At 41.6% G+C, this 24801-nt stretch overlaps 2 protein-coding genes across 9 annotated transcripts in view; one reads left to right on the top strand and one right to left on the bottom strand.

The window, feature by feature from the left end:
* ARID4B (AT-rich interaction domain 4B) overlaps positions 1-12308 on the bottom strand; it is a 145732-nt gene extending 133424 nt beyond the window's left edge. For 4 of the 5 annotated variants that reach the window (XR_005530957.1, XM_039247167.1, XM_039247169.1 and 1 more), the window contains exons 1-2: positions 11910-12308; positions 11030-11084 (exon numbers count right to left, since the gene is read on the bottom strand). Coding sequence is in view for 4 of the 5 variants with exons in the window: in XM_039247167.1 (XP_039103098.1) it covers positions 11030-11035 (6 nt within the window). In the remaining variant the exon portion in view is untranslated. The remainder of the gene's footprint in view (positions 1-11029; positions 11085-11909) is intronic. The other variant, XM_039247168.1, reaches the window with a different exon arrangement.
* Positions 12309-12714: 406 nt separating this feature from the next.
* On the top strand, positions 12715-24052 carry GGPS1 (geranylgeranyl diphosphate synthase 1). 4 transcript variants are annotated; one of them, XM_039247186.1, is made up of 5 exons: positions 12715-12916; positions 13244-13275; positions 16845-16937; positions 22657-22727; positions 22968-24052. In XM_039247186.1, exons 3-5 carry the CDS (start codon positions 16868-16870, stop codon positions 23727-23729), a joined length of 903 nt encoding a protein of 300 aa, XP_039103117.1. In that variant the 5' UTR covers positions 12715-12916; positions 13244-13275; positions 16845-16867; the 3' UTR covers positions 23730-24052. The 4 variants fall into 4 exon arrangements, with proteins under 4 accessions (XP_039103117.1, XP_039103116.1, XP_039103118.1 ...); XM_039247185.1 differs by lacking the exon at positions 13244-13275; XM_039247187.1 differs by lacking the exons at positions 12715-12916; positions 13244-13275 and adding an exon at positions 12962-13010.
* Positions 24053-24801: the final 749 nt, after the last annotated feature.

The raw sequence follows: 24801 nt of genomic DNA, 5'->3' as shown, positions 1-24801 counted from the left end.
GTAGAGAGGGGCTTGGCAGGGCCCCATCACTCATTTGCCCCACCCCCACAGGCTCAGGATGCCAGATCAGCTTCAGGTGACTAACTGCCACATCAGAACAGCGATCGGATCAAGAGAAGAAAAAAAAATGTTTGCCCTACATAAGCAAGACTAGAGGTGGATGCTTATCCAGAAAATAAATATCTCCAGTGGTTCGCCTAATCCAATAACAACCCTCTAGGCTTGGAAGTAAAATTTACTTTTCCCTTGAAAGAATCCCATTTGGGCAAACGAGCAGCAAATTAGAAAAAAGGACAAGTATTATATTTACTAAGAAAAGCTTCTGCACCAGGAAGGGCTGGGATAAAATAAGTCTGAAATGGGAGCAAAGCGTTCTTAGGATAAAGAAATCTGGTTTTCCCCTTCCTCTTAAATACTCTGTTTTTAAGGAATTCATAAAGACAAAAGTAACAGGTTTTATCCTTAATCACAAAATTACTTTGCTCCAAAATTTCTAAATCAAACTTTAAGTTAAAAAAGATTAGAGTAGCTGTATCACCCTTAAAAGTGTATTTAAATGAAGTGTTTGCACATTCTTTCCAGAGAACAATAATAATAGTTACAATTTATTGCGAATTTACTATGTAATAGATCCTGTTATTACACTTAGTCATCCCCAATAACCCCATGAGGTAAGTACCATAAATGTTTCTCATTTTAGACAAGGACACCAGCCTTCTTAGAAGGTTTAAGAAAACTGCCCACAACCTAGGTAAACAGGAGAATCCCAATTCAATCTCAAAAATCTAGATTAAGGAATCCTTACTCTATCAGTTTATAAAAGAAGTGACAGGTTTTTAGTGGAATAATAAAGCTACCGCATACTGACTGCTCAGAACTATGCCAAGTGCGATGTAAAACATTTTAAATGTTATTTCATTTAGTACTTACAAACCCTGTAAGGTAACTATTATTGTCCCCATTTTGCAAAAAATGAAAATGATGTTTCCTTTCATTGCACAAATAAATAATTCTGCCCAAACTTCAACAGCCAAGTAAAGAACAGAGAGAGATGGTACTTGGGAACAAGACCTCTCTTTCCAAGCCATATGCTCTTAGTCATTAAGCTACACTGTTTATTAGGCACTTTAACTAAACAAAGATGGTTTTTATAGCATAGTCAAGCATAGTTTTTTACTGTCGGTAGAAAGTGAATCTTTCCTTTAAATTTCCATTTGCTCAAAGTTTTGACAGTTTATAATCTTGTTTTCTGCTATGAAAATAAATGATTATAAAAGATGTGTGATTTTTTGGGGGGAGGGGGCACCTGGGTAGCTCAGTCAGTTGAGCATCCAACTTTGGCTCAGGTCATAATCTCAGGGTTCCTGGGTTCGAGCCCTGCAGCTCTGTGCTGCCAGCGAGGAGCCTGCTTGGGATTCTCTCTCTCTCCCTCCCTGACTTGTGCTTTCTCTCTCTCAAAATAAATGAATAAACTTAAAAGAAAAGTGTGATTTTCATAGAAACTTAAACAGGTATTAATGATTATGCTCTCATAAGTGACTACACCCAACAAAATTATCAAATTAGGAGATAGCCGTCTGTTCTTGTCAAAACCTTGACACAGGACTTCAGGAGCCTGCTTGGGATTCTGGCTCTCTCTCCCTGCCCCTCCCCCTCTCACACTCTCTTAAAATAAATAAATAAAAATACACAAACTTTAAAAAGATTAGCAGCAGATCAGTAATAGGTGACATTACAAAGTTGTGTTTCTTAATATTTGTATCCAAGCTTTCATTGGGAACTTGATGAAATTCATCTCCCCATGAAAGCATATGGCCATATGAAATTATGCACATAACTCTAGGGAGAAGAGAGATTTACAGCAATCGTAAAGCCCGTATTTGGACCTTCTGAGTGGAGCATGAGCAAGTATTAATTAAGGAATGCTGGGAATTATACTCAAAGTAAGACAAGTGCTGTTTTAAAAGTTTCCCTTAGGGGCACCTGGGTGGCTCAGTCGATCAAGCGTCCTACTTCGGCTCAGGTCATGATCTCATGGTTCATAGGTTCGAACCCCGCGTCGGGCTCTGTGCTGACAGCTAGCTCAGAACCTGGAGCCTGTTTCAGATTCTGTATCTCCCTCTCTCTCTGACCCTCCCCTGCTCATGCTGTGTATGGCTCTCTCTCAGAAATAAATAAAAAAAAAAAAATTTTTTTTTAAATAAAAGTTTCCCTCTTTTTTTCCCTTTTACTTCATCCCTTCCTTCTATTAACCAGCCTAAAATATGACCCTCAGCACAGAGAGTTAAACACCAAGTTTGGTTTCTCTGTCTCTGTAAATTGACCCCAGGAGGTCTGCCTTTTATTTTCTAGTAAACTGTTAATATACTTTTATAAACTCATGTTTTCCTCCCCAAACCTGAATGGTATCTCGAACCTTAGTATGAAAATTATCAGATTTCCAGAAATACATTATCTTCCATGGAAAACTTGAATGTCAGAATTTCCAGCACTCCCAAAAGCAGAAGTGTGTAGTCATTTATATAACAAAAGTTCTATTATTTTTAAAATTTTTTTTGTTTAATGTTTACTTATTGTTGAGAGACAGAGATAACACACAAGCAGGGGAGGGGCAGAGAGGGAGGGAGACACAGAATCCAAAGCAGTCTCCAGGCTCTGAGCTGTCAGCACAGAGCCCAATGCGGGGCTTGAACTCACAAACTGTGAGATCATGACTGAGCCCAAGACACTCAACTGACTGAACCACCCAGCCACCCCACAAAAGTTCTCTTTTAAAATTAAGTTAAACATACTGATTAGTAGTTTAAGACATAACAAATAGGCACAGTCTTATTTTGACATAAAGTAATTAAATGAAAATGTTTCAATTATCTTGAAAACAAAAGCCAGTTATAGCTTATGTTTCCTTCACTGTCCACTAGGTATAAAGGAGGTCCAACTGAAAAGAAAAAAAAGTATTGACACACTTTCTTTATAGGCCTTATCAAAATCCACACCTTCTACAATCCGCAACATTTAAATATCAAAAGGATTACTAGGACTATGGTTTCCAGTGCTTACTGAGATTGTCACACTGAATACTAGATTCCAACTCTCATGAATGTAGAAACATCTTTGTTCTGTGACACCAAAAGGAAGGCAGCAAGAATCCTGTTTTTATTTTAATGTTTATTTATTTTGAGAGAGAGAGGGCGAGCAAGAGTGTGAGTGGGAGAGGAATGGGGAGGGGGGAGAGAATCCCAAACACACTCTACACTGTCAGCACAGAACCCAACATGGGGCTCGAACTCACAAACCACAAGATCATGACCTGAGCTGAAACCAAGAGTCGGGATGCTTAACCGACCGAACCACTGAGATGCTGCAAGAGTTCTGTTTTTAAACAATTCATCAAGAATGAATAAATATTTTATTTATTTAATAATAATAAATGCAACTCTTTTAAATGTATCTATCACTAAAAATTAATAAAGCATATCTGTATCTTGTTTACAGCCACATTTCATAAAGCAATATACTGGTTAGCATTTTTCATAAATATAAAATATAATGCTTATTCCCAAAAATTACACAGCCCTAACTTCATTCTAAACCCCAGATTTTTAGTTCTTCAGCCAAAGAATCTTGGTGTCCTCCTCAATTCTCCTTCCTTCACATTCAATCTGACAGGAATGCCTACTTGCTCTACCTTCAAAGGAGATCTGACTCTGACCACTCCTCATTTCCCTCACAGCAATGGCTAATATCCCACCATCATCATCTATTAAAATAGTTTCCTAACTGGTCTGTGTCTATCTTCAACTTGCCTTCAGCCTGTTTTTAACACAGCAAAGAGTGATCCCTTAGAAATATAATGAAAATCTGCCACTCTAATGAGACTGCATAACTTCACTGTTCAAAACTCAGTTCCCTATTTTTACAAGAGGGAAAACCACAATCCTTAACAACTGCCTTCGAGGTCCTAGGTGATCTGATCTGCTCTGTCCCCAACCTGCATACCCTTTACCCGTCCCTCCCATTCTCTTCTTTCCTTACTCCATTCCAGCCACTGTGGCCTCTGTGCCGTTCAATGAACATGTTGATCTGCCTTTAAAGCCACATGACTAACTTCTTGACATCTCAGTCAAATATTTGTCCCAATGTCCTCTCAATATACCTACTTGACCACCTCATTTAATACTACAGCCTGTCTTGCTCTGTGCTTACGGCTCAGAGCCTGGAGGCTGCTTCACATTCTAGGTCTCCTCTCTCTCGCTGCCCCTCCCTCACGTGCTCGCGCACATGCACGCTCTCTCTCTCTCTCAAAAATAAACAAACATTAAAAATATACATATATGGGGTGCCTGGGTGGCTTAGTCGGTTAAGTTGCCAACTCTGGCTCACGTCATGATCTCACGGTTAGTGGGTTCAAGCCCCGCGTCAGGCTCTGTGCTTACAGCTTCAGAGTCTGGAGCCTGTTTCAGATTGTGTCTCCCTCTCTCTCTGTCCTTCCCCTGCTCATGCATGTGCTTGCTCGCTCTCTCAAAAATAAACACTTAAAGTTTTTTAATAATAAAAAGAAAATAAATTTAAAAATGTATTTAAAAATACCACAGCCTCTCCCAAACCCTGTATTCCCTACCCTCCTTACCCAGCTCCCCTCTTATTTCCATACTTTCTGTCATCTAATAAACTAGATTACTTATTATGTTTATTTTTCTTTGTCCACCCTCGCCACCTTAAAATGTAAGATTCACAAGGCCAGGACTTTGTTTTGTTCACTGATATAGCCTAAATGGCTAAAACAGAGAGACTAGCACTTTAAGTGTTCAATAAATGTTGAAAAAAGTGTTTAAACATCCTAACCCTTAGTGGCCACTTGACATAATGCCACAAAACATCTGAAGTTAACCACTCACTTCTCAACAGGGTTACCACAGATAGTATTACTATCCTAAAAACAGCAAGATCCATTCCTAGGACCCAAGAAAACTGAAAATACACGTTCACACAAAAGCTCGTGCACAAACGTTCACAGCAGCACTATTCGTTATAGGGAAAAAGTGAATATAATCCACCACATGACCAACAGCTAATGAATGGATTAGCCAAATGTGGTACATCTATTAAATATTATTCACCAGTAAGAATAAAGTACTGACACATGCTGCAAAACGAATGAACCTTGAAAATATTATGAAAAGTGAAAGAAGCCAGGCACAGAGGGCCACATGTTGTATAATTCCATTGAAAGCAAATGTCCAGAACTAGCAAACCCTTATAGACAGAAAGTAGATGAGCAACTGCCAGGGGAGTGACAGAAGAGAGAACAGGGAATGAGAGCTAATGGGTACAGGCTTCTTGTTGGGAAGACAAAATGTTCTGCAGTTAAACAGTGATAGATGAACAATCTTGTGAAAATACTAAGTACTGAATTGTACGCTTTATTATTTTTTTAACTGTATATTTTAAAAGGGTGAATTTTATTTCCTTTCCTAAAATTCAAAAACCAAACCAAACAAAAAAACGTAAAAGATTAGGCTCAGCTCAATGTTCCCAGCTCACTAATGAGGGAAGGCTAAGGGTTGGGAACGCCTTCCCGGCTGTATTCAATCCCAAGAATCCCATCCACCAACTAATCACAGAAAAAATATTTTAAAGGGGAAGGGGGAGACGCTAGTCATCTGTTAGTAGCAGCAAGCAGAACTTTTCCCTCACCTCGGACCCATTCAAACACTATCACCTCCACCTGCAACACCACCGCTTCCCACACCTGGTCCACTGCCGTCTCTCACCAGCACGAATTCGGGAGCCCTGCCACTGCCGCCCTTACTTCCTCTCCTGCTCCTCCACAGTCTATTCTCTGTACGGCAGTTAACGTTCAAAAACATAAATCAGAGCCCTTCACCCTCTTGCTCGAGACCCTGCAATGACTTCCTAATACATTCAGCTTTTACTCTACATCCTTCCCATGGCTCGCAAGGCCCTACACTGTCCTGGCCCTCATGATCTCTCTAGCCTCATCTCCTGACACTGCAGCCCTAAAGGCTTTCTTCCAGTTCCTTAAGGTATGCCAAGGTCAAACAGGCCAAAAACATTTCTCTCCGGACCTTGGCACTTGCATTTTCTGCCTGGAATGCTCTTCTCCCACACAGGTATGGCTCACTCTATCACTTGTTGCACATGCTGCTTAAATGTCACCTCCACAAACAGGCCCTTTATTACACCTAATCTAAAGTTAACACCTTCAGTCACTGTAACCTCTTATCCTGATTACGCTTTATTTCTCTTCACAGCACTTAGCACATCCTTTTTTTTTTTTTTTTCCCTGCTTGGTGTCTATCCTAAGAGAAAGTAAACTCCATGAGGGGAAGAACTCTCGTTCACTGCTGTATCCTCAACACCTCGAAACACGTCCAATACGTGGAAGGTACACAGTACCTCTTTAATGACTAAATTCACAGACTGAATCAGCAAAAACATATTCTTCAGTGAAGTATGTACTCATCTAACATACTTTTAAAAATCACACAAAAAAACACATTGCTCAATGTGCAGAGAAAACAAGTCAGTATTTTTCAAAAATTACCTGTTCATCAAAAAGAGCACAAATTCACAGGAACACACATTATGGATGCACATCAAATATTACAGTTAAAAGTTAACTATGAGACCAATATTCCCACTGGATTAATGGAGCCTCTCATTTCTCTTTATCTTACCTGCTCTCTTACTCCTACATCCTAACTAGTAGATGTGCACACCCTACAAACTCCTTCAATACTCCCTGTACTACAGCTTTCCTCGAAGGACAACATACTTCAGATGGCAATAACATCCAGCCCGTGCCCCAACACAGAGACTTCCCTCTTCCTCTCCCCCCAGGACCTAGAATTACTAGGCCCTGAATTCAGTTTCTGAGGTATCTCAGATCTGTCCCCTCTGCTCTAGGCCCACTGTATTAGTTCAAGCCCTTATTCACGTCTCACTTGGACTTCTCATCTGGAATCTCCAGATCTTCCATTTAGATCTCCCTTTTGACGTATTCACTACAATACTACCAAAGTGACCACTCCAGAATATAAATCCACCATCTTTACTCGTTGCTAACAACCTTCCATGTTTCCATGTACCCTTCAAGAAAATTTTCAACCCCCTCACTCAGCCTCATCTCCCATCACTGCCCTCCTATTCCCACTCCAAACAACATCATGCTTTCAAAGTTAAGCAAGGCACAGTGAACAACTTACAGTTTCCAAATACACCATCTTGGGTTTTTTTTTGTTTTCATTTTCCAGTATGAGGTCCCCTTTCTGACTCAAACACTCTTTTCTACCCTTCTTTGCCAAATGAAAGCTTTAACACTGAACTTAGATGTCAATTCTACCAGAGAACTTTCCATGACTCTGATTTAGATGTCCTCTTCTGCCCTCCCACAGCACTTAACACAATTACCATCAAGACTCTTAGAATTCTGTAGGTGCTGTTTTATTTTTCTGTGTCTTCTACTAAATTAGGAGCTCCTTGAGAGCAGTTCTGATAGCTTATTCACCTTCATTCCACGCTGCCTGATGCATGGAAGGGGTTGTTGTTAAATGAATGATTTGTGAAAAAAGGTAAGGGGAGAAGAGGAAGAAAGAAAAAAACAGTAAGGGGAAAGGCAGAGGGAGGAAGGGGAGAGGGTGGAGGAGAGGGAAGGAGGAAATGAACAAAAAGAAGGAAGAGAGGAAAAAAGTGTAAGAAAGAGGGAAAGGTAGCTGGGGAAAGGAAAGTGGAAAGCAGGCAGGGAAGGAAGGGGCAGGGTGGTGAGAACTCACACATAAGCAAAGAGCACTTGTAAACAATCCATTACTTTGCTGTGTTCTAAGCCAGTGATTACTGAAGAGAACAGACCATCTGAAAAAGCCCATCTCCCTGAGATTCTAAGCATACCATCTAAATCACTTCTCCCATAAAGATTCTGAAATGTCCAGCCTCTCCCACTTCACTTGAAAATTTACTGCAGTGTAATGAGAGATGTTAATAACAGGTACAACGCAGAAGCAAGAAACAACGTTTTAGTTAGAAAAAAGTAGAAAATAAAGGCTGCTGTGTGGCTTAGTCGGTTAAGCGTTCGACTCTAGATATCAGCTCAGGTGCTGATCTCTTGAAGGTGAGATAGAGCCCCAAAGGTGAGACAGAGCCTCGCATAGGCCTCTGTGCTGAGTGTGGATTCAGCTTGGAATTTTCTCTCTCCCTTTCACTGCCCTGCCCCCGCTCAGGTGAGCATGTGTGAGCACTCTCTCCCCCTCTCAAAATAAATAAATTAACATTAGAAAAAAGTAGGAAATGAATCTGACACAATTAAGTCTTGGAATCATTAATAAACTTTCAATAAACTATCATTTCCTCATAATGTTCCTAACTGAAAGATGTATAGAAAGGATTAAAAAAAAAAAATCCAACAGAACACCAATATGACCTATGTGAAGAACAAAAGTGCTTCTGGGGTGCCTGGGTGGCTCAGTTGGTTAAGCGTGACTCTTGGTTTCAGCTCAGGTCAGGTTCTCACAGTTCATGGAATTGAGCCCTGCCATCAGGCTCCACACTGGCAGCTTGGGACTCTCTTTCTCCCTCTCTCTCTGCCCCTCCCCCACGTGGACCCTTGCTCTCTCACAGTTTTTTTAACTGCTTTTGTGTGGCAGTCATATTTCTCAAAAACACACTACGCAAAAAGATTACAAGATAGAGTATTCTAATGAGTAAAGGACATTTATTTATTTAAATAAACTCTAGAAGTCAAGTACTACAGGAAAATTGTCGCTATAACATTTAAAATAATACATATATTTTAACGCAACAACCAGAAAAGTGTCACTAGACACTCTTTCAATGATGTCGGTACACTGTCAATAAAATTTAAAAATTTCTTGAATAAAACAGGTAATAAAAGCTTAAAAGCTTACTTCAAATTATAAATGTGTTTGGTAATATCTGAGAAATAGTATAAATCCTTCGACAGATCAGCTGACATTACAATTTAGAAACTGGGAACGAACGAACACACACACAGACACACACACACACACACACACACGAGTTAAGCCCAATATAATCACTACTAAATAATTCTTGAATTGCAATTTTGTTAAAGCAAAATACCAATCATGGGCAGCCTCTCAATTTTTCAGCATGTAAGAAATTAAGTTGTAAGAGATCAGCTAAGTTTGTAGTACTACTGATTATTAGCAGACTCCCAAAGAAAAGACTTACTACACGTACAATAACAGGAAGTTCTTCTTGCACAAAATTAGAAATTTACTTTAATAACTCTTACATCACTAGTACCTTTCTTTAAAAGGCAATAATAATGGAAATGCTAAGCACTTAAAATTAGTAGTTCTAAAATGATACCAAAAATTTGCATTTGCCTAATACTTAGAAACATTTAAGGCTAAAGTTTCCAACGTACTTTCATTTTTTAAACACACAAGTTAAAAAAAAAGGAAACGAAAGGAAGAAAATGTAAATCTAAAGGACCTTCAACTTAACTACATTTCTTTTAACCGAACATTAACAGAGTACCTAAGATGTGCCAGGCAGTACGCAGAGAACTATGACAGATTACAAGACCTATTACAAACTAAATCCTGTGTTATTTGGCTTCTGAATTTATTATGTTACTTAACCCAACACTTTTCTTAAATTCTCATCCAACAACAAGGAAGATACAGTTTTTCCTAACAAATTCACTCGTCTGTTTTACATAGGTCACAGGAGTCACAGCTAGCATCTGTGACTAACAAAAGGGATTCATTTCAGAAACACCACGATCCATTTTTTTCATCTACATGAAGGTGAGACAGGGATTCAGCAGATATAAACTGTTTCAGGTACTTTATAACACCCCAAACTCAAGAAGAAAAAAAACTATATATAAAAAATAAAAAACTGGACTAAACTTATTTGGTACAGCTGATAAATATTTAAGTGGCCACAATATTTACTTTCTTCCATAAACACAAACATTACAAATTTCCATTTCGATGCTCAACGCTATAAAAACAGTCTTGATTCTGAAGAGAAGAAAACTTTTTCTTTAAAGAATTCAAAGGAACTATCCAAAGTAGACATTTATATTTTCACATACTATCTATGCATTTCTATACTTGTAAACACACACTACCCTTTTAAGCACTTCCGAATTTGTCATGGGTGAACAATCGCTCTAGTATCTAAGTTACACCAGTTGAAACTAGACATTTCAGACACCTAAGGCTTTTCATTCCACAGTGTATTAAAATATGACAGCATTCAATTACATATTCTCTAAAAAAACAACCTGTACTTCCATTGCTATAATTTCTTCCACCAACTAAGTAAATTCTACCTTTTAGACACTATCCTCCATTCAGTTAACATGTTTACGATTAAGAGGAACCCGGCCATGGGCTTTCCACACTGGCTTCACCACAACATCTGATAATTTACGGATCAACAAAGAAAAATAAACCGTCTAATGTTAAATCTCAGGAAATACAAGGAACAACTGCTATCTCGGAGTTGTGTAACGATCATACAGATCCTCTTTAAAGCCTTTCAATTAAGATTAGTTTCATGGCTAACCCAAAAGGTCCTCTGCTAAATATTCACAGTACTGTTCACACAATAAACGAGATTTTCTTTCATCAGTGTAATCGATAGAAGCACAATACAGTCCAGTTCCTAGAGTCAGATTACTTGACCTGCTTTTTCTGTTTTACCTTGTAAAACACTTCATTTAATTCGTGCAGGTCCTCCTACCTTACCCTGCAGAGAGACGTTCTAAAAGGCAGAATTGCGCTCAGTGCGATATCCTCCGAGTGGCCCCAACTCCACAGCAAAGCCGGCAGAGAACCACACCAGCTGACCCCCGTCGTCTCCTGGCAGAGGGCTCGGGCACCAAGCCACCCAACACACCTTCCTCGGCAAAACTCGGGAGGCCCCACACGACCTCGACCAACCTCCCCCCCCCCCCCGCTACTTTCCCAATTCTGTAACCCCAGAGGTCGTTTTCGGGAAGAAATCTTACCTTCATGATGATTTAGGGACCGCGATCCTCTCGAATACACCAGATTCACCTGCACCTGGAGGGAAAACAAAAGACATCCAGTCAACACCACAGGCACCCCTCTCCACCGGCGGAGGCGGAAGGGAACCGAGCAAAGCCTGAACCCCGAAGAAAGAGCCGGGGCGGGCATCAGCCCCCGAACCACCGAAACGCCGACGAGGGGCTCCCTCTGGCCTCGCGAGCCCCGCAAACCCGGCCACCTACACAGCTCGGCAGCTTCCCGTCCCCATTGTCGGGACCCGCCGGAGTTTCCCGTCTCCGACAATGACGCCATTTCTGTCAGAGAAGAAACTCACAACAAGCCCGGGGGCCGGCGCGGGGCCGACTGTCCTCCCCGAGGGCCTCCGGGCCCGGCCGAGCGGGTCGGCGCCCCCAAAGGGCTGCGCAGCCCCGCGTCCGAGCCGGAACAGGCCCGGGCTCGCGGGGCCCGGGGTGGGGGGGCCGCGGAGAGGCCAGGCGGGCCGGAGGAGGGCCGCGGGCAGGACCGACCCACCGCGCAGCCTCTGCCCACGTCCCGTTCTGAGGCGGACACCCGACAAGTGCGAGCGGGATCCCCGTCGGCCGGGCCGCGGAGACAGCCGGAGGACCGAGAGGCCGGGAGGCGGCACAGCCACCCGCGCCGGCCCGGGCCCCCCACCGCGGCCAGTGTGCGGCCGCCGGGCTGGGGGGCGACTCGGACTCGGCAACGGCACGGTGGGCGGGGGCTCCCGGGAGGCCGAGGCCCCCAATCCGGGCGCCCGGCGAGACCACCGAGCGATCTTCCCCCGCTCCTCGGCCGGGCCCAGTGACTCCCGAAAGGACCCCCTTACGAGACCGCGAAAGCCTCAGAAAATGTCCCTACCTTCCTTGGAGGCGAGCTCTGACCCTGGCACGTCCAGAGTTCCCTCCCCTACTCCCCCCCAAAACCAGCAGGCCCGGGGGAGAGATGGGGGAAGAAGGGCGGCGGGTCCAGCGGTTGCTGAGGCTGAAGCTCCGGCTCCTCCTCCTCCCGCGGCGGCGACTGGTACCTTTGTTTGGCGGCCGCTCGGGCTCCCTCGCTGGGGGGAGGGGGGGACGACGAAAAATCCCTCCCGGACTGGAGGTCCGGGCCCCGAATCGCGCTGCCCTCCAGAGGACGGCGGCGCCAGACCCTCTGCGGCTCCTTCCGGGCAAAGGTCCAGGCGGTGGCCGTGGCGGCGGCAAGCTTAAGCTCAAGAGTCTCCCTCCGCTCCGGCGCCCGAGCTCCTCACTCCGGACTCGACTGACGGGCAAACATCGCTTTCCCCCCCCCAACCCCAAGTGCCCCCCTCCCTTCTTTCTCCCCTCCCCTAGATATTTTCCCCTCCCCTACCTCTTTCCCGGATGGCCTCTTAGACGACCTCGGATTGGTTAGAGTTCTTTAGAACCCGCCTATACCCTATTCTCATTGGTCCTCTGGATACAAACAACGACGCCATTTTCCCACCACTTCTATGGAAACAGAAAGTTACGCCTCAAAACTTCACGGGAAATGTAGTCCAACCTCTGTGGCCAATGCGGAAGCCCCTGCCCCTGAGAACTGCAAGACCCGCAATGCCCCGCGTCTGCGTGAGACGAAGAAGCGGGGGAGGGTAGGGGGCGGGGCGACAAAGCAGTGGGGAGGCGGCAACGACGCCTGCGCAGTGTGACCGGGATGGCGCATTTTCTTGCACCGAGCAATGCGGTGTCGCTGGCGGCTGAGAAGGGCGGAGAGTTCTGTGGTGAAGTAGGGGGAGGGATCTATGTAGATCTCCGGAGGAGTCTTGGTCTGAACTATAAAACGGGAAGTTGACGCTAGTTACTGCTACTCTCGGACCGGCGACGTGAAAGTTGTGATATCACCGTTGAACCGTGAGCGGCTGTGGTGGCGGCCGGGGGGAACCCGGATGGGAGTGAGGGCGGGGGAGGCTGGAAGGCGGGGTCCAGAGGAAAGAAAGAAAGGAGGGTGAGGACCCGGATGCTGAACCGGATTGTGTATGAATTTTCCGTTCTTGCTAGAAAAGGGGTGGAGTGGTAGAGTGACCCAGTGGGGCGGAAGGGTGCATCTAAGCGGAGAGCAAGCAGGAACCTCTCCTATAATGTGGGCTCTGTACCAGCATAGTAGACTCTTGAAGTTCTTTTGCCAAGTCTCTTAAAAATCGGCCTCGAAGTTATTTAAATCCACTGCTTGTGTCTCAGGCAATTTTCTTCAGCTCTATTATCTCCGAAAGTTAAGTGGAAGGATTCTCTGTGCGTTTCACAGCTGGCTTGAGCGTGTCACTATTTAGCAGTTTTGAAACGAGATCATTCCCTTTAAAAGAAAAAAGAAACTTGCATGGTATTTTAACTTTTATGTCTCAAGTCTCTTCCTTGATTTTTTTTTCCTTAGAGCGTGAGAAGGCACTTTCTGTTAGTTCATTCAATCCTTCACATATTTATTGAGAGCCTACCATGTGGAAAAACGGAACAGACGCTGCCTTCGTGGACCTAAGCTTAGGGAGACAGATATTAAAATGGACACACCGGGGCGCCTGGGTGGCTCAGTGGGTTAAGCGTCCGACTTCGGCTCAGGTCATGATCTCACGGTTCATGGGTTCGAGCCCCGCGTCGGGCTCTGTGCTGACAAGCTGGTTCAGAGCCTGGAGCCTGTTTCAGATTCTGTGTCTCCCTCTCTCTCTTGCCCTCCCCTGCTCACGCTGTCTCTCTCTCTCTCTCTCCCTCAAAAATAAATAAAACATTAAAAAATAAATAAAACGGACACACCATTGAGTGTGAAGTTGCTAGCAGTGGTGAGTGCTACAAAGGAGAGTTACACGGTGATAGGAGAATTTAAAATAGGGAATTTTGCTTAAGGGAAATAAAGTGAGGCTCCAGCCAAGAGTGGAAAGGTTAGCAGAAGTTAACTAAGAAAAGAACATTCCAGACAGAAAGGATAACGTGTTGGAAAGCCTGTGTTTAAAGAGTGAAGAATTGGGGCGCCTGGGTGGCTTAGTCGGTTAAGCGTCCGACTTTCGCTTAGGTCATGATCTCGCGGTTCGTGGGTTCGAGCCCCGCGTCGGGCTCTGTGCTGACTGCCAGCTCTGAGCCTGGAGCCTGTTTCAGTCTGTGACTCCCTCTCTCTCTCTCTGACCCTCCCCTGCTCACACTCGCGCTCTCTCTCTCTCTCTCTCCCTCTCTCCCTCATAGAAATAAATAAAAAAAATAAAATAAATAAATAAAGAGTGAAGAATTAATTGTGAAGACCTGAAGGGGGGGGGGGGAGTAACCCATTAATTTGCAGTTATAATAAGGAGTTGTTCTTACCTAAAAGGAAAGTCATGTTTTCGAAGGGTTCTCAATGGGTAGGGAAACAGGAGCAGATTTGAATTTTGCAAGGATCACTGGCTGAGAGTAGAGGTCTAATTAGAAAACCCAATCTAGGAATGAGCTCAGGGAGCCTAACCAGATTATGTCAGTAGTAGACCACACAGAGGGGATGATTTATTTTTACATTGATATTCACCCATCAATTCTTTGAACCCATTTAAGGCAGTTTTCCAGTTTTGAAAGTGAGTGATTTCAGACTCTCTCACAGAGGCATTCTGTACTTACTCCATCTAAAAATAAATTCCTAGAGTTCATGTAATGCTAAAGCCCTTTTGTATTTGAGTCTAGTACATGGCGGCTGAAAGTTCCAGCCATGATTATTAGGACTCCTTTACATAAAAAAAAAGGAAAAAAAAAAGGGAGCATGTATGCCACGGTGTATAGAACCCCTTAGACTCCTTAAGAAGACACAAAACATTACTTTTCAATACCTAGAAAAATTGAGGTTCCTGTATTTTCCCACTGCCAAGAATACTTGTATATAAACATCCTCTAGGAAAGGGACATTAACTGACTTATTTGTTTAATGAGTGTTCTTAAGGTTATTTTTAAAGATGCATAACTGGGTGTTTTTGTTTTTTTTAAATTGCATCAACCAAAGCTTTGAGAATTGAAACAAAGGTTAGTTAGCTCTGACTTCTGGGCAAGAGTATACTTGTTACTGATCCACAGGGAGACAGAAGAGTTCTTGAAAGGTGGTCTCATTGACTTTTAAGTTAAGTGCATTGCTTTCAACCTTGTTGGGAAGAGATAGCCACCAATTGCTTTATGTGCAAAAGTATATAAAAGAGGCCTGTTTTTATTTTTTATCTTACCTTTAATTCTGTTCAATAAGCTTTTACATAAGTGATTATTCTTGTTACCTTTTTTTAAATCTCTTAAGAATGAGATAACATGTCAGTGTTTAAACAGTATAGATAAAAGATTACTAAACTGATTTTTGGAAAATTTCAAAATATTTTCTGAACTTTTCTCCCCCCTGTGGTATACTTGGTATTCATTATCAGTTAAAGCAGGTGTAGAACTTTCCTATATGGAATGTTTCTCCTTGAGGTCATATTGCTAAGATGATTTCCTTTGCTGGAGGGCTCAGTTCTTTTCTTCTTTTTTTTTTTTTTAATCCTTTTTAAGTTTATTTGTTCATTTTGAGAGAGAGCAAGTGGGGTCGGGCAGAAAGTGAGAGGGGAAAGAGAGAATCCCGAGCAGGCTCCACAGTGTCAGCACAGAGCCCTATACGAGGCTGGAACTCACAAACCATGAGATCATGACCTGAGCAATCAAGAGTCAGAAGCTTTTACCAACTGAGCCACCCAGGCGCCCCTAGAGTGTTCAGTTCTTATAATGGTTCCTTCTAGACACTCCAGAGTAGGTTACAAAAAACACACTTTCAGTTTTTCTAGCTCATGATCCTGGAGACCAAATCATTGTTATAGAAGCAAAAGAAACATAAAGGTGAGAAACCTTCTAAAATGTACCTAGGATGTAAGAGCAATTAGTAAAGAAGATTCCTAAAATAAAGACAAATAAAAAGTAGCAATAGGTGCTGACAAAGAAGCAAAGTAGCAATTGGATTGAACAGTAAAGAAGGATTATAGGAAGACCATGAGTTTTATTCTAGGAAATATCAAAGTAAATGTAAAACTCAGAATATTAAGTCACTACGAGGAAGTTTGTGTGTGTGCAGGGGAATATTTGTGATGATTGCATTCAAATTAATGCACATCTTAAATTGGAATCTCTGAGATGTATTGATTGTAAAGAAATTACAAGAGAGAAGTTTCTTAAATTATAAATATATAAAACTTACCTCAACTCTTCTGAAAAAAAATGTTTACTAATTTGTGTAATCAAATATAAGGTATATAATTCTGTTGCGTTGTTTTGACATTGATTTGGTTTTATGCCTTTTATGGTTGAGTAAAATAAAGGCTTAATATAAGTTTTATAACTAAGGAAATCACTTAAAATCCAGGTGAATACTGGGACCAATGAAATCATTTGAAGACTTTGCTTTTTTTTCCTTAAGACAGATAATGTATATATTATGTAGTTCACCCATTTAAAGTATACATTTTGGTAGGTTTCAGGATATTCACATGAATGTGCAACTGTCGCCACAACCTAATTTTAAAATATTTCGATCCCTACAAAAAGAAACTTCATACTCCCTATTCTTCCTACCCCAACTCTAGGCAATCACCAATCTACTTTTTGTCTTTATAGATTTACCTATTCTGAACATTTCATATATTATGTGCTGGCTGGCTTCTTTCACTTTAGCATGTTTCAAGATGTCATCTATGTGGAATTTTCTTTCAAAACAAAACAAAGTCTACTTGCACAAAAACACCTTGAGATACAAATTCTTTTGCAGTTTAACCCTCAAAGTTAATTTAGTGAATAAAATCATCTTTATGTTTCTCCTTTTTCACAGATCAGCTTTGAAATTTTAAAACAATGGAGAAGACTCAAGAAACAGTCCAAAGAATTCTTCTAGAACCCTATAAGTATTTACTTCAGTTACCAGGTAACTGTTTAGTTATGGTCAATATAGAGTCTTTTTATAGAGTAGTAATCATTCAAAAGTTAAATTACAGAAAAGGTTAGACTTACCATCTCTTAACGTTTCCTATTTAAGGTCATGCATGTGAGAAAAATGACAAATAGAACTTTTTATTTATTTATTCTTAAAAGGGATATTTTGTATTTTGGGTGTTTTTAAAATTTTTTTTTAATGTTTATTTGACTTTGAGAGAGATAGACAGTGCATGAGTAGGGGAGGGGCAGAGAGGGAGGGAGACACAGGATCTGAAGGAGGCTTCAGGCTCTGAGCTGTCAGCATAGAGCCCAACACAGGGCTCAAACCCACAGACCATGAGATCATGACCTGAGCTGAAGTCAGAGCCTCAAACCAAGCCACCCAAGCACCCCAAAAGGGACATTTTTGAAGCACCCTTTAAAAATATCCAATTATACAACATAACTGAAAAAAAAATACTTAAACCATTTGAGTACCTTATTGGAGGTTTCATTCTTTATGGATGCCACACGTTCCTGCTCCCCACTGTTTAGATGTTAGGGGAAGTTACACCAATTTGTATAACAGCTAAAAGCTTCACTCTTCCTTCCATGTTCATGTGTTCTATCACACACACTGCATTTCTTACACTACTGGCTCCTTTAAGAGCCAGATAGTAATGTATCTCTAAGTTATTTTACTTGGAAACAGCCCACGTTATTTATATAGAGAGATGGGACATCTGAACATGACTTCTTAGAGTAACACCTGCCTGATCACATGTATGTGCATGTTTTATTTTGCTATTTTTTTAAGCTTGGTCTGGAAAATTATAATAGCAAGTAAAAACTCATGTATATAATGTGTAGGTTCTTGTATTAAAATTTCATTCACAAACCAGTTACTTGAAATTTGGAATGCTCTTTCTTACAGAAACTATATAAAAGGTGATAAATTAGTTGACAACCATAAAAACCTATTTAGCATACAAGGTAGCTAACCTTTAGACTAATGACGTTCTCAACTTTCTGTTCTAAAGTGCATACATTTTTTTAATGGGGACACATCAGTGGCACGTTTCTGTTCTTCATGAGCCTGGAGAGGATAAATATGGTTATCAAAGGCAGAAAAGTGGTAGCTCCCAGCTACATCCTCGAAGCCATCATGATTAATGTCATTTCTATCCTGGCAGATTTTAATGAAGACGTACCTGCTAATGTCAGTGCTTCAAAAGAATAGAGAGAACCATCCACTTCCCAACTCAAGTTATGCCCATCCATATTATCTCATATAACTCACCAAAGGTTATTAGATGAAATCTAATTGGCAGAATGCAAATACTCCATAATACAACAGAAGCTATTTGAAAGTATCCAGAATTTTTTGGATATAAATTACCTTCCACTGTGATGATTCCAGTGAGAGACACACACACACACACACACACACACACACTAAAGTCCTTCTTATAAGTTAAAACCTAAACAGATATTAAAGATGAAATTCTTAGGGTGTCTAGGTAGCTCAGTCAGTTAAGCATCTGACTCTTGATTTCAGCCTAGGTCATGCGCTCATGCTTCATGGGATCAAGCCCTGAGTCGGCTCTGTGCTGATGGTGCAGAGCCTGCTTAGGATTCTCTCTCTCTCTCTCTCTCTCTCTCTCTCTCTCTGCCCCTCCCCCACTCGCATACACTCTCTCAAAAAATAGTAAAGACGAAATCCTCAAGATCCAAAGGACAAAGTAGATATATACTTTGTAAGAAACTTTTAGTCAGTCTGTTAATATATTTAAATGCGTTACAAATAGTGTACCTCTTTATTACCTACACCCAGGACAGACAATTCTGACTACCTTGCTCTTGGCATGGTGCTGCTTTTTATTGACATATAACATGCATAAACAGTGATCGTATGTACAGCTCAGAAAGTTATTGAGGGGTGGCAGTGCCTGCCTGGCTCAGTCAGTAGAGCATGCAGCTTAATCTCAGGGTTGTTGAGTTCAAGCCACATTGGGCGTAGACCTTAAAAAAGTCATCAGAGGGGTTAAGGAATGGGTAAAAAGGGGTGAAGGGGAGTGAGAGGTACAGGCTTTCAGTTAGAGAATGAATAAATCACAAGGATAAAAAGTACAACATAAGGAATATAGTCGTTGCCATTGTAATTAATGTTGTATGGTGACAGATGGTAGTCAAACCTGTGAGTACAGCCTAAAATAGATTTGTGGAATCACTATGTTGTACACCTGAAACTAATGTAATATCATGTGTCAACTATGCCTCCATAAAAATTTTTTTACGTTAAAAAATGGAGTGAAGACAGAAATGGAAAATGCAAAAGGAAAGTTTCCTACTATTTAAGAAGAAGCCAAGAGGGACACCTGGGTGGCTCAGTTAGTTAAGCGTCCGACTTCGGCTCAGGTCATGATCTCACGGTTCATAGGTTTGAGCCCCGCGTTGGGCTCCGTGCTGACAGCTAGCTCAGAGCCTGGAGCCTGCTTCTGATTGTGTCTCCTTCTCTCTCTGACCCTCCCCGCTCACACTGCCTCTCTCTCAGAAATAAGTAAAACATAAAAAATTTTTAAAAAAAAGAAGAAGAAGAAGCCAAGAGACCACTTTTGAGTGACATTTACTCAATAGCTAGTAAACTACACTGATTTCAGGGTCTCCCACTGAGAAACATGGTGATGTTTCTCCTGCACTCTACCCATCCATTGTTGGACTTATTTTGTAACAAGTTTGCTCAATGCCATCAAGAGTGTAAGAATGTTCTGTTCTGCCACTGTGCAGAGCAAGGACTGTCTATAATTACATTTTACTTGTGTGTTTATTTATTTTAGAAAGAGTGGATGCAAGAGGAGCAAAGGGAGAGAGAGAATCCCAAGCCAACTCTGGGCTTGGAGCCCGATGCAGCTCAATGCGGCGCTCTAACCCACAACACTGGGATCACATCCTGAGCCAAAATCAAGAGTCGGCAGCTTACCCTCCTGAGCCACCCAGGCACTCCTCTTGTTGCCTGTTAGCAATAATGTTTGCTTGTGTAATGAACTTCTGTAACATTTTTTTAATCCTCATTACCTTGAAGTAATATTGTAAGTCATTAGATAACATTTAAAGCTCTCATTAGGGAGCCCACTTGTTTTAATCAAATGTACTCTTGCATCCATGAGAGAATATAACCTCAAAATTTTTTCCTTGGGGCGCCTGGGTGGCTTAGTCGGTTAAGCGTCTGACTTTCGCTTGGGTCATGATCTCACGGTTCGTGGGTTCGAGCCCCGCGTCGGGCTCTGTGCTGACTGCCAGCTCAGAGCCTGGAGCCTGTTTCAGTCTGTGACTCCCTCTCTCTCTGACCCTCCCCTGCTCATGCTGTCTCTCTCTCTCTCTCCTAGAAATAAATAAAACATTAAAAAAAACAATAATAAATGAAATAAATAAAATTAAAAAATAAATAAAAATTATTAGGATGTTATGAAATTAGTGGAGTTGAATAACTTTTGTTTGTTTATTTGCCTTAGTGTAGGTCCCCAGGCCAGGGAGTCAGTAATGTTAAGGTCTTTTAAAGAGGAAAGGTAATTATTGTTTTAATTTTGAGGGATTTCTATGACTAGCATCTGTTAGAAACTACTTGGAGATTGAAAGTATCAAGCCAGACCCCAGAACCTGGTTAAAGGAAAAGAATATATTAAAACACAACTGCAAGGGCACCTGGGTGACTCAGTTGGTTGAGCGTCCAGCTCTTGATTTCATCTCAGGTCATAATCTCACAGTTCATGAGATCGAGCCCTGAGTTGGACTCCATGCTGACAGCTGGAGCCTGCGTGGGATTCCCTCTCTCCTTCTCACTCCCTCTTTCTCCCCACTCTGCTTCTCTCTGCCCCTCCCTTGCTTGTGCTCTCTCGCTCTCACAATAAACTTTGAAAATAAAACACATACTTGTAAATTAAACCTTTTATTGTACTGTTTTTCTGTATACTAAAGCGAAAAGGAAAATGTCTCTCCACTTTGATTCTTTGTGTTCTTCATCTTCTGAACTTTTTTTTCTTTTTTAGAGAGCGAACCCACGCAAGCAGGGGTGAAAGGCAAAGAGAGAATCTTAAGCAGGTGCCACACTCAGCATGAAGCCCAATGTGGGGCTCGATCCCCTGTCCCTGAAATAATCTGAGCCGAATTCAAGAGTCGGTTGCTTAACCAGCTGAACCCCCAGGCACCCCTGAGCTTGTTTTCTAAAGTGATACAGGTTACTTTACACACTTGTACATTGTAGGTAAAGCCCAGGTTGGCCTTTGCTAAACTGGAAAGTAGATCAAAAGTATAAAGTATATAATTGCTACCCAGACTATGTTAACCTTAAGGATTAGGAGACAGAAGATACTGCTTCTTGAAGCCTAAGAGATCCTTCCCTTTCAGATTTCTCCCAGAAAGTGCAACTCTCTTTCATTTGGATATGTGATGAGAGCTTATGTATCCATTCCTTTGGATGCTCGGTACAGAGAAAACTTAGATAAGTCTTAGAAAATACTGTTTTTGTTCACTAAAACTTTTTATGTAACTTTTTTTCTGACACGTCATCTGAAATTAGGATGTGACTGTGCATTCACTTTAGCAGGAAGCTCATGGAACATTATTAAGTGAACTGGTTAGGGTTTTTATCTATCATTCCTTTATATTTGGGCTAAAATGACTTCTGTTGATAACTACTAGCCAAAGACCTCTTGAGATTTCCATGTAAGAAAATGATAATATTGAAACACTAATGGCCGTAGTCAAAATAAAAAGATTCATTTTTGACTAAATTGGGATCCTAAAAGGGAATACTTCAGGGAATGGGAGTCTCATTTTTTGATAGGAAAGAAGTAGAACTATACAATCTCTAAAACTTTAAAGGAATGGTAGATACTTATAAGAGGTAATTATGTGAGGTAATTCAGTAGGAAAGTATGCTTCATTAAAAATACCCATTGTGAGGTACGTGGGTGGCTCACTCGGTTAAGCGTCCAACTCTTGATCTCAGCTCAGGCCTTGATCTCACCGTCATGAGTTCAAGCCCACGTTGGGCTCCATACTGGGTGTAAAGTCTACTGGAAAAAAAAAAATCCCCATAGTTCCTCTGAAGCGGACAGTGCTAATTAACTGCCACTAACTAGACTGACTTGTTTTTCAATAAAGGAATGAATTAGATCATAGTTCCTAAAATGCCCATTTCTTTCCAAAATTGTTGATACAAGTTGAGATGAAAGGAGTGGGCTTACTAGTGGGCCCCTGGAATATTTCAGAATCTTTCTGCCTTTCCTAATTTTAAAAGGCTGTGGCTTTTAGACTGAATTTCGGCAGGGGCGCCTGGGTGGCTTAGTCAGTTAAGCGTCCGACTTTCGTTTGGGTCATGATCTCCCGGTTCTTGGGTTCGAGCCCCGCGTCGGGCTGTGTGCTGACTGCCAGCTCAGAGCCTGGAGCCTGTTTCAGTCTGTGACTCCCTCTCTCTCTGACCCTCCCCTGCTCACACTGTCTCTCTCTCTCTCTCTCCTAGAAATAAATAAAACATTAAAAAAAATAATAAATAGACTGAATTTCGGCAGAGGGGGCATTTGGGGCCCAGCAGTGAAAGGCAAGCTCTCTAGTGAGTAATAGATGAGTGGGGCTGGGTTCATCAAGTCTAATCAGTTTTAGAGGAAGTTTCTGAATGTGTTTTTTATAACTGAAATATTTTATTGCCAAATTTTATTCTTTAATTTCAGGTAAACAAGTGAGAACCAAACTTTCACACGCATTTAATCATTGGCTTAAAGTTCCAGAAGACAAGCTGCAGGTATTTAGGCAATTCAAAACCTCTTAATCCTAAAGAAGTTAATAGATGTCACATAAAATGCTCCTCGCTCTCAACTGGGTTTAATGCTCACTCATGTGTTGTTTTATATTGAGATTGCTAAATAAATATCAGTTGTAAAAATTAAAGAATCCGAGACTCTTATAATCTGTTAACTTAAGTATTTATAAGCTCTGTGAATAGCTCAAATAAAATGAAATTGTCCATTGTCTTTTTTGTCAGATTATCATTGAAGTGACGGAAATGTTGCATAATGCCAGTTTACTCATCGACGATATCGAAGACAACTCAAAACTCCGACGTGGCTTTCCCGTAGCACACAGCATCTATGGAATTCCATCTGTCATCAATTCTGCCAATTACGTGTATTTTCTTGGCCTAGAGAAAGTCTTAACCCTTGATCACCCTGAGGCAGTAAAGCTTTTTACCCACCAGCTTCTGGAACTCCACCAGGGACAAGGCCTAGATATCTACTGGAGGGATAATTACACTTGTCCCACCGAAGAGGAATATAAGGCTATGGTGCTGCAAAAGACAGGTGGGCTCTTTGGATTAGCAGTGGGTCTCATGCAGTTGTTCTCTGATTACAAAGAAGATTTAAAGCCACTACTTAATACACTTGGGCTCTTTTTCCAAATTAGGGATGATTATGCTAATCTGCACTCCAAAGAATATAGTGAAAACAAAAGCTTTTGTGAAGATCTAACAGAGGGAAAGTTCTCATTCCCTACTATTCATGCCATTTGGTCAAGGCCTGAAAGCACCCAGGTACAGAGTATCTTGCGCCAGAGAACCGAAAATATAGATATTAAAAAATACTGTGTACATTATCTTGAGAATGTAGGTTCTTTTGAATACACTCGGAGTACTCTTAAAGAGCTTGAATCTAAAGCGTATAAACAAATTGATGCACGTGGTGGGAACCCTGAGCTCGTAGCTCTAATAAAGCACCTAAGCAAAATGTTCAAAGAAGAGAATGAATAATATGAAGCCATTCTTGATTAGGCCTGGGAGCTTATTTTAGTTGACTTTTTTTTTTGTATTTAGCCTATCACTTTTTAAAAAATTAAGATCAAGCTATTAGTCTCCACAAACTGAGTGGATTGGGGTGATGTGAGTGAGGTTGTTTCAATTTAGAACCCCTTTGTACAGATAATCATCCTAGTATGAAGTTGATGGAATCAAAAGGAGCCACAAATAAATAGGTGTAATTTAAATGTCAGAATGTACTGTGTGGGGACCTTATGGACAATTGCCACAAATGTTCTGCTAATTCTGTCAATAAAGAAGACTTCAGCTTCCAGGAATTCTTCTCCAGATACTTCCTAACTGTGCTGTATGGGAATTCCCTATTCTTGGTCTACCCCATTTCCAAGCCAGTGACTACTTGCAACCAGTTCCTGTAGCTAGCTGGCCCAGAGACCACAGGACCTCCTCTTTCTTCCTAAATATCGCTATTTAGAATATCTCCGACACTTGGAAACTCGCTCACTAAAATCTGCCATGAAAAAGCTGACTGTGATAAGCAGTAAGCGATCTGGTCCTTTTTCTGATCCTTTCCTTTTGTTCTTCCTCTCTGCCCAGCAAATTCTGCCCCCTACTCAAGGAGTCCCCACTTAGTGGAATTTATATGCTACCCCACATTCATTCTTTTTTCCTTCTAAGTGTAATTTGTGACCCAAAGCTGATTAGTATGTGAGTATAGCATTGTCTTTCCATTTGGAAAGAAAAATGGGAAGTGGAAAAAGTATTTTATGATGTCACCTTTATTTCAGTCTTATATTTTTCAGGGCACCTGGTGGCTCAGTTGGTTAAGCATCCAACTTCAGCTCAGATCATGATCTCATGGTTTATGACTTCAAGCCCTGCACTGGGCTGTCAGCTCAGAGCCCACTCCGGAGCCTCTGTCCCCCTCTTTCTCTCTACCCCTCCCCTGCTCAATTGCACTCGCTCACTCTCTCAAAATAAACAAATATTTGGAAAGAATAAACCTTTTTATATGTTCCTATCAGTAATAAAAAGCATGAAAGAGCTGTTTGCTCACATGAAGTACAAA

This window comes from Hyaena hyaena, unplaced genomic scaffold (assembly GCF_003009895.1).
Source record: "Hyaena hyaena isolate Hyena2069 unplaced genomic scaffold, ASM300989v1 scaffold_288, whole genome shotgun sequence".
Lineage (NCBI taxonomy): Eukaryota > Metazoa > Chordata > Mammalia > Carnivora > Hyaenidae > Hyaena > Hyaena hyaena.
The sequence above is the reverse complement of the archived record's forward strand: the minus strand, read 5'-3'. Positions and strand labels throughout refer to the sequence as shown.

What these genes read in the sequence shown, in the direction of transcription:
- GGPS1 (XM_039247185.1), top strand. Translation starts at nt 16,868, where the DNA reads ATGGAGAAGACTCAAGAAACAGTCCAAAGAATTCTTCTAGAACCCTAT. An exon ending in GTATTTACTTCAGTTACCAG is followed by an intron (nt 16,938 to 22,656) that starts GTAACTGTTTAG and finishes CTTTAATTTCAG; the next exon opens with GTAAACAAGTGAGAACCAAA. An exon ending in TTCCAGAAGACAAGCTGCAG is followed by an intron (nt 22,728 to 22,967) that starts GTATTTAGGCAA and finishes CTTTTTTGTCAG; the next exon opens with ATTATCATTGAAGTGACGGA.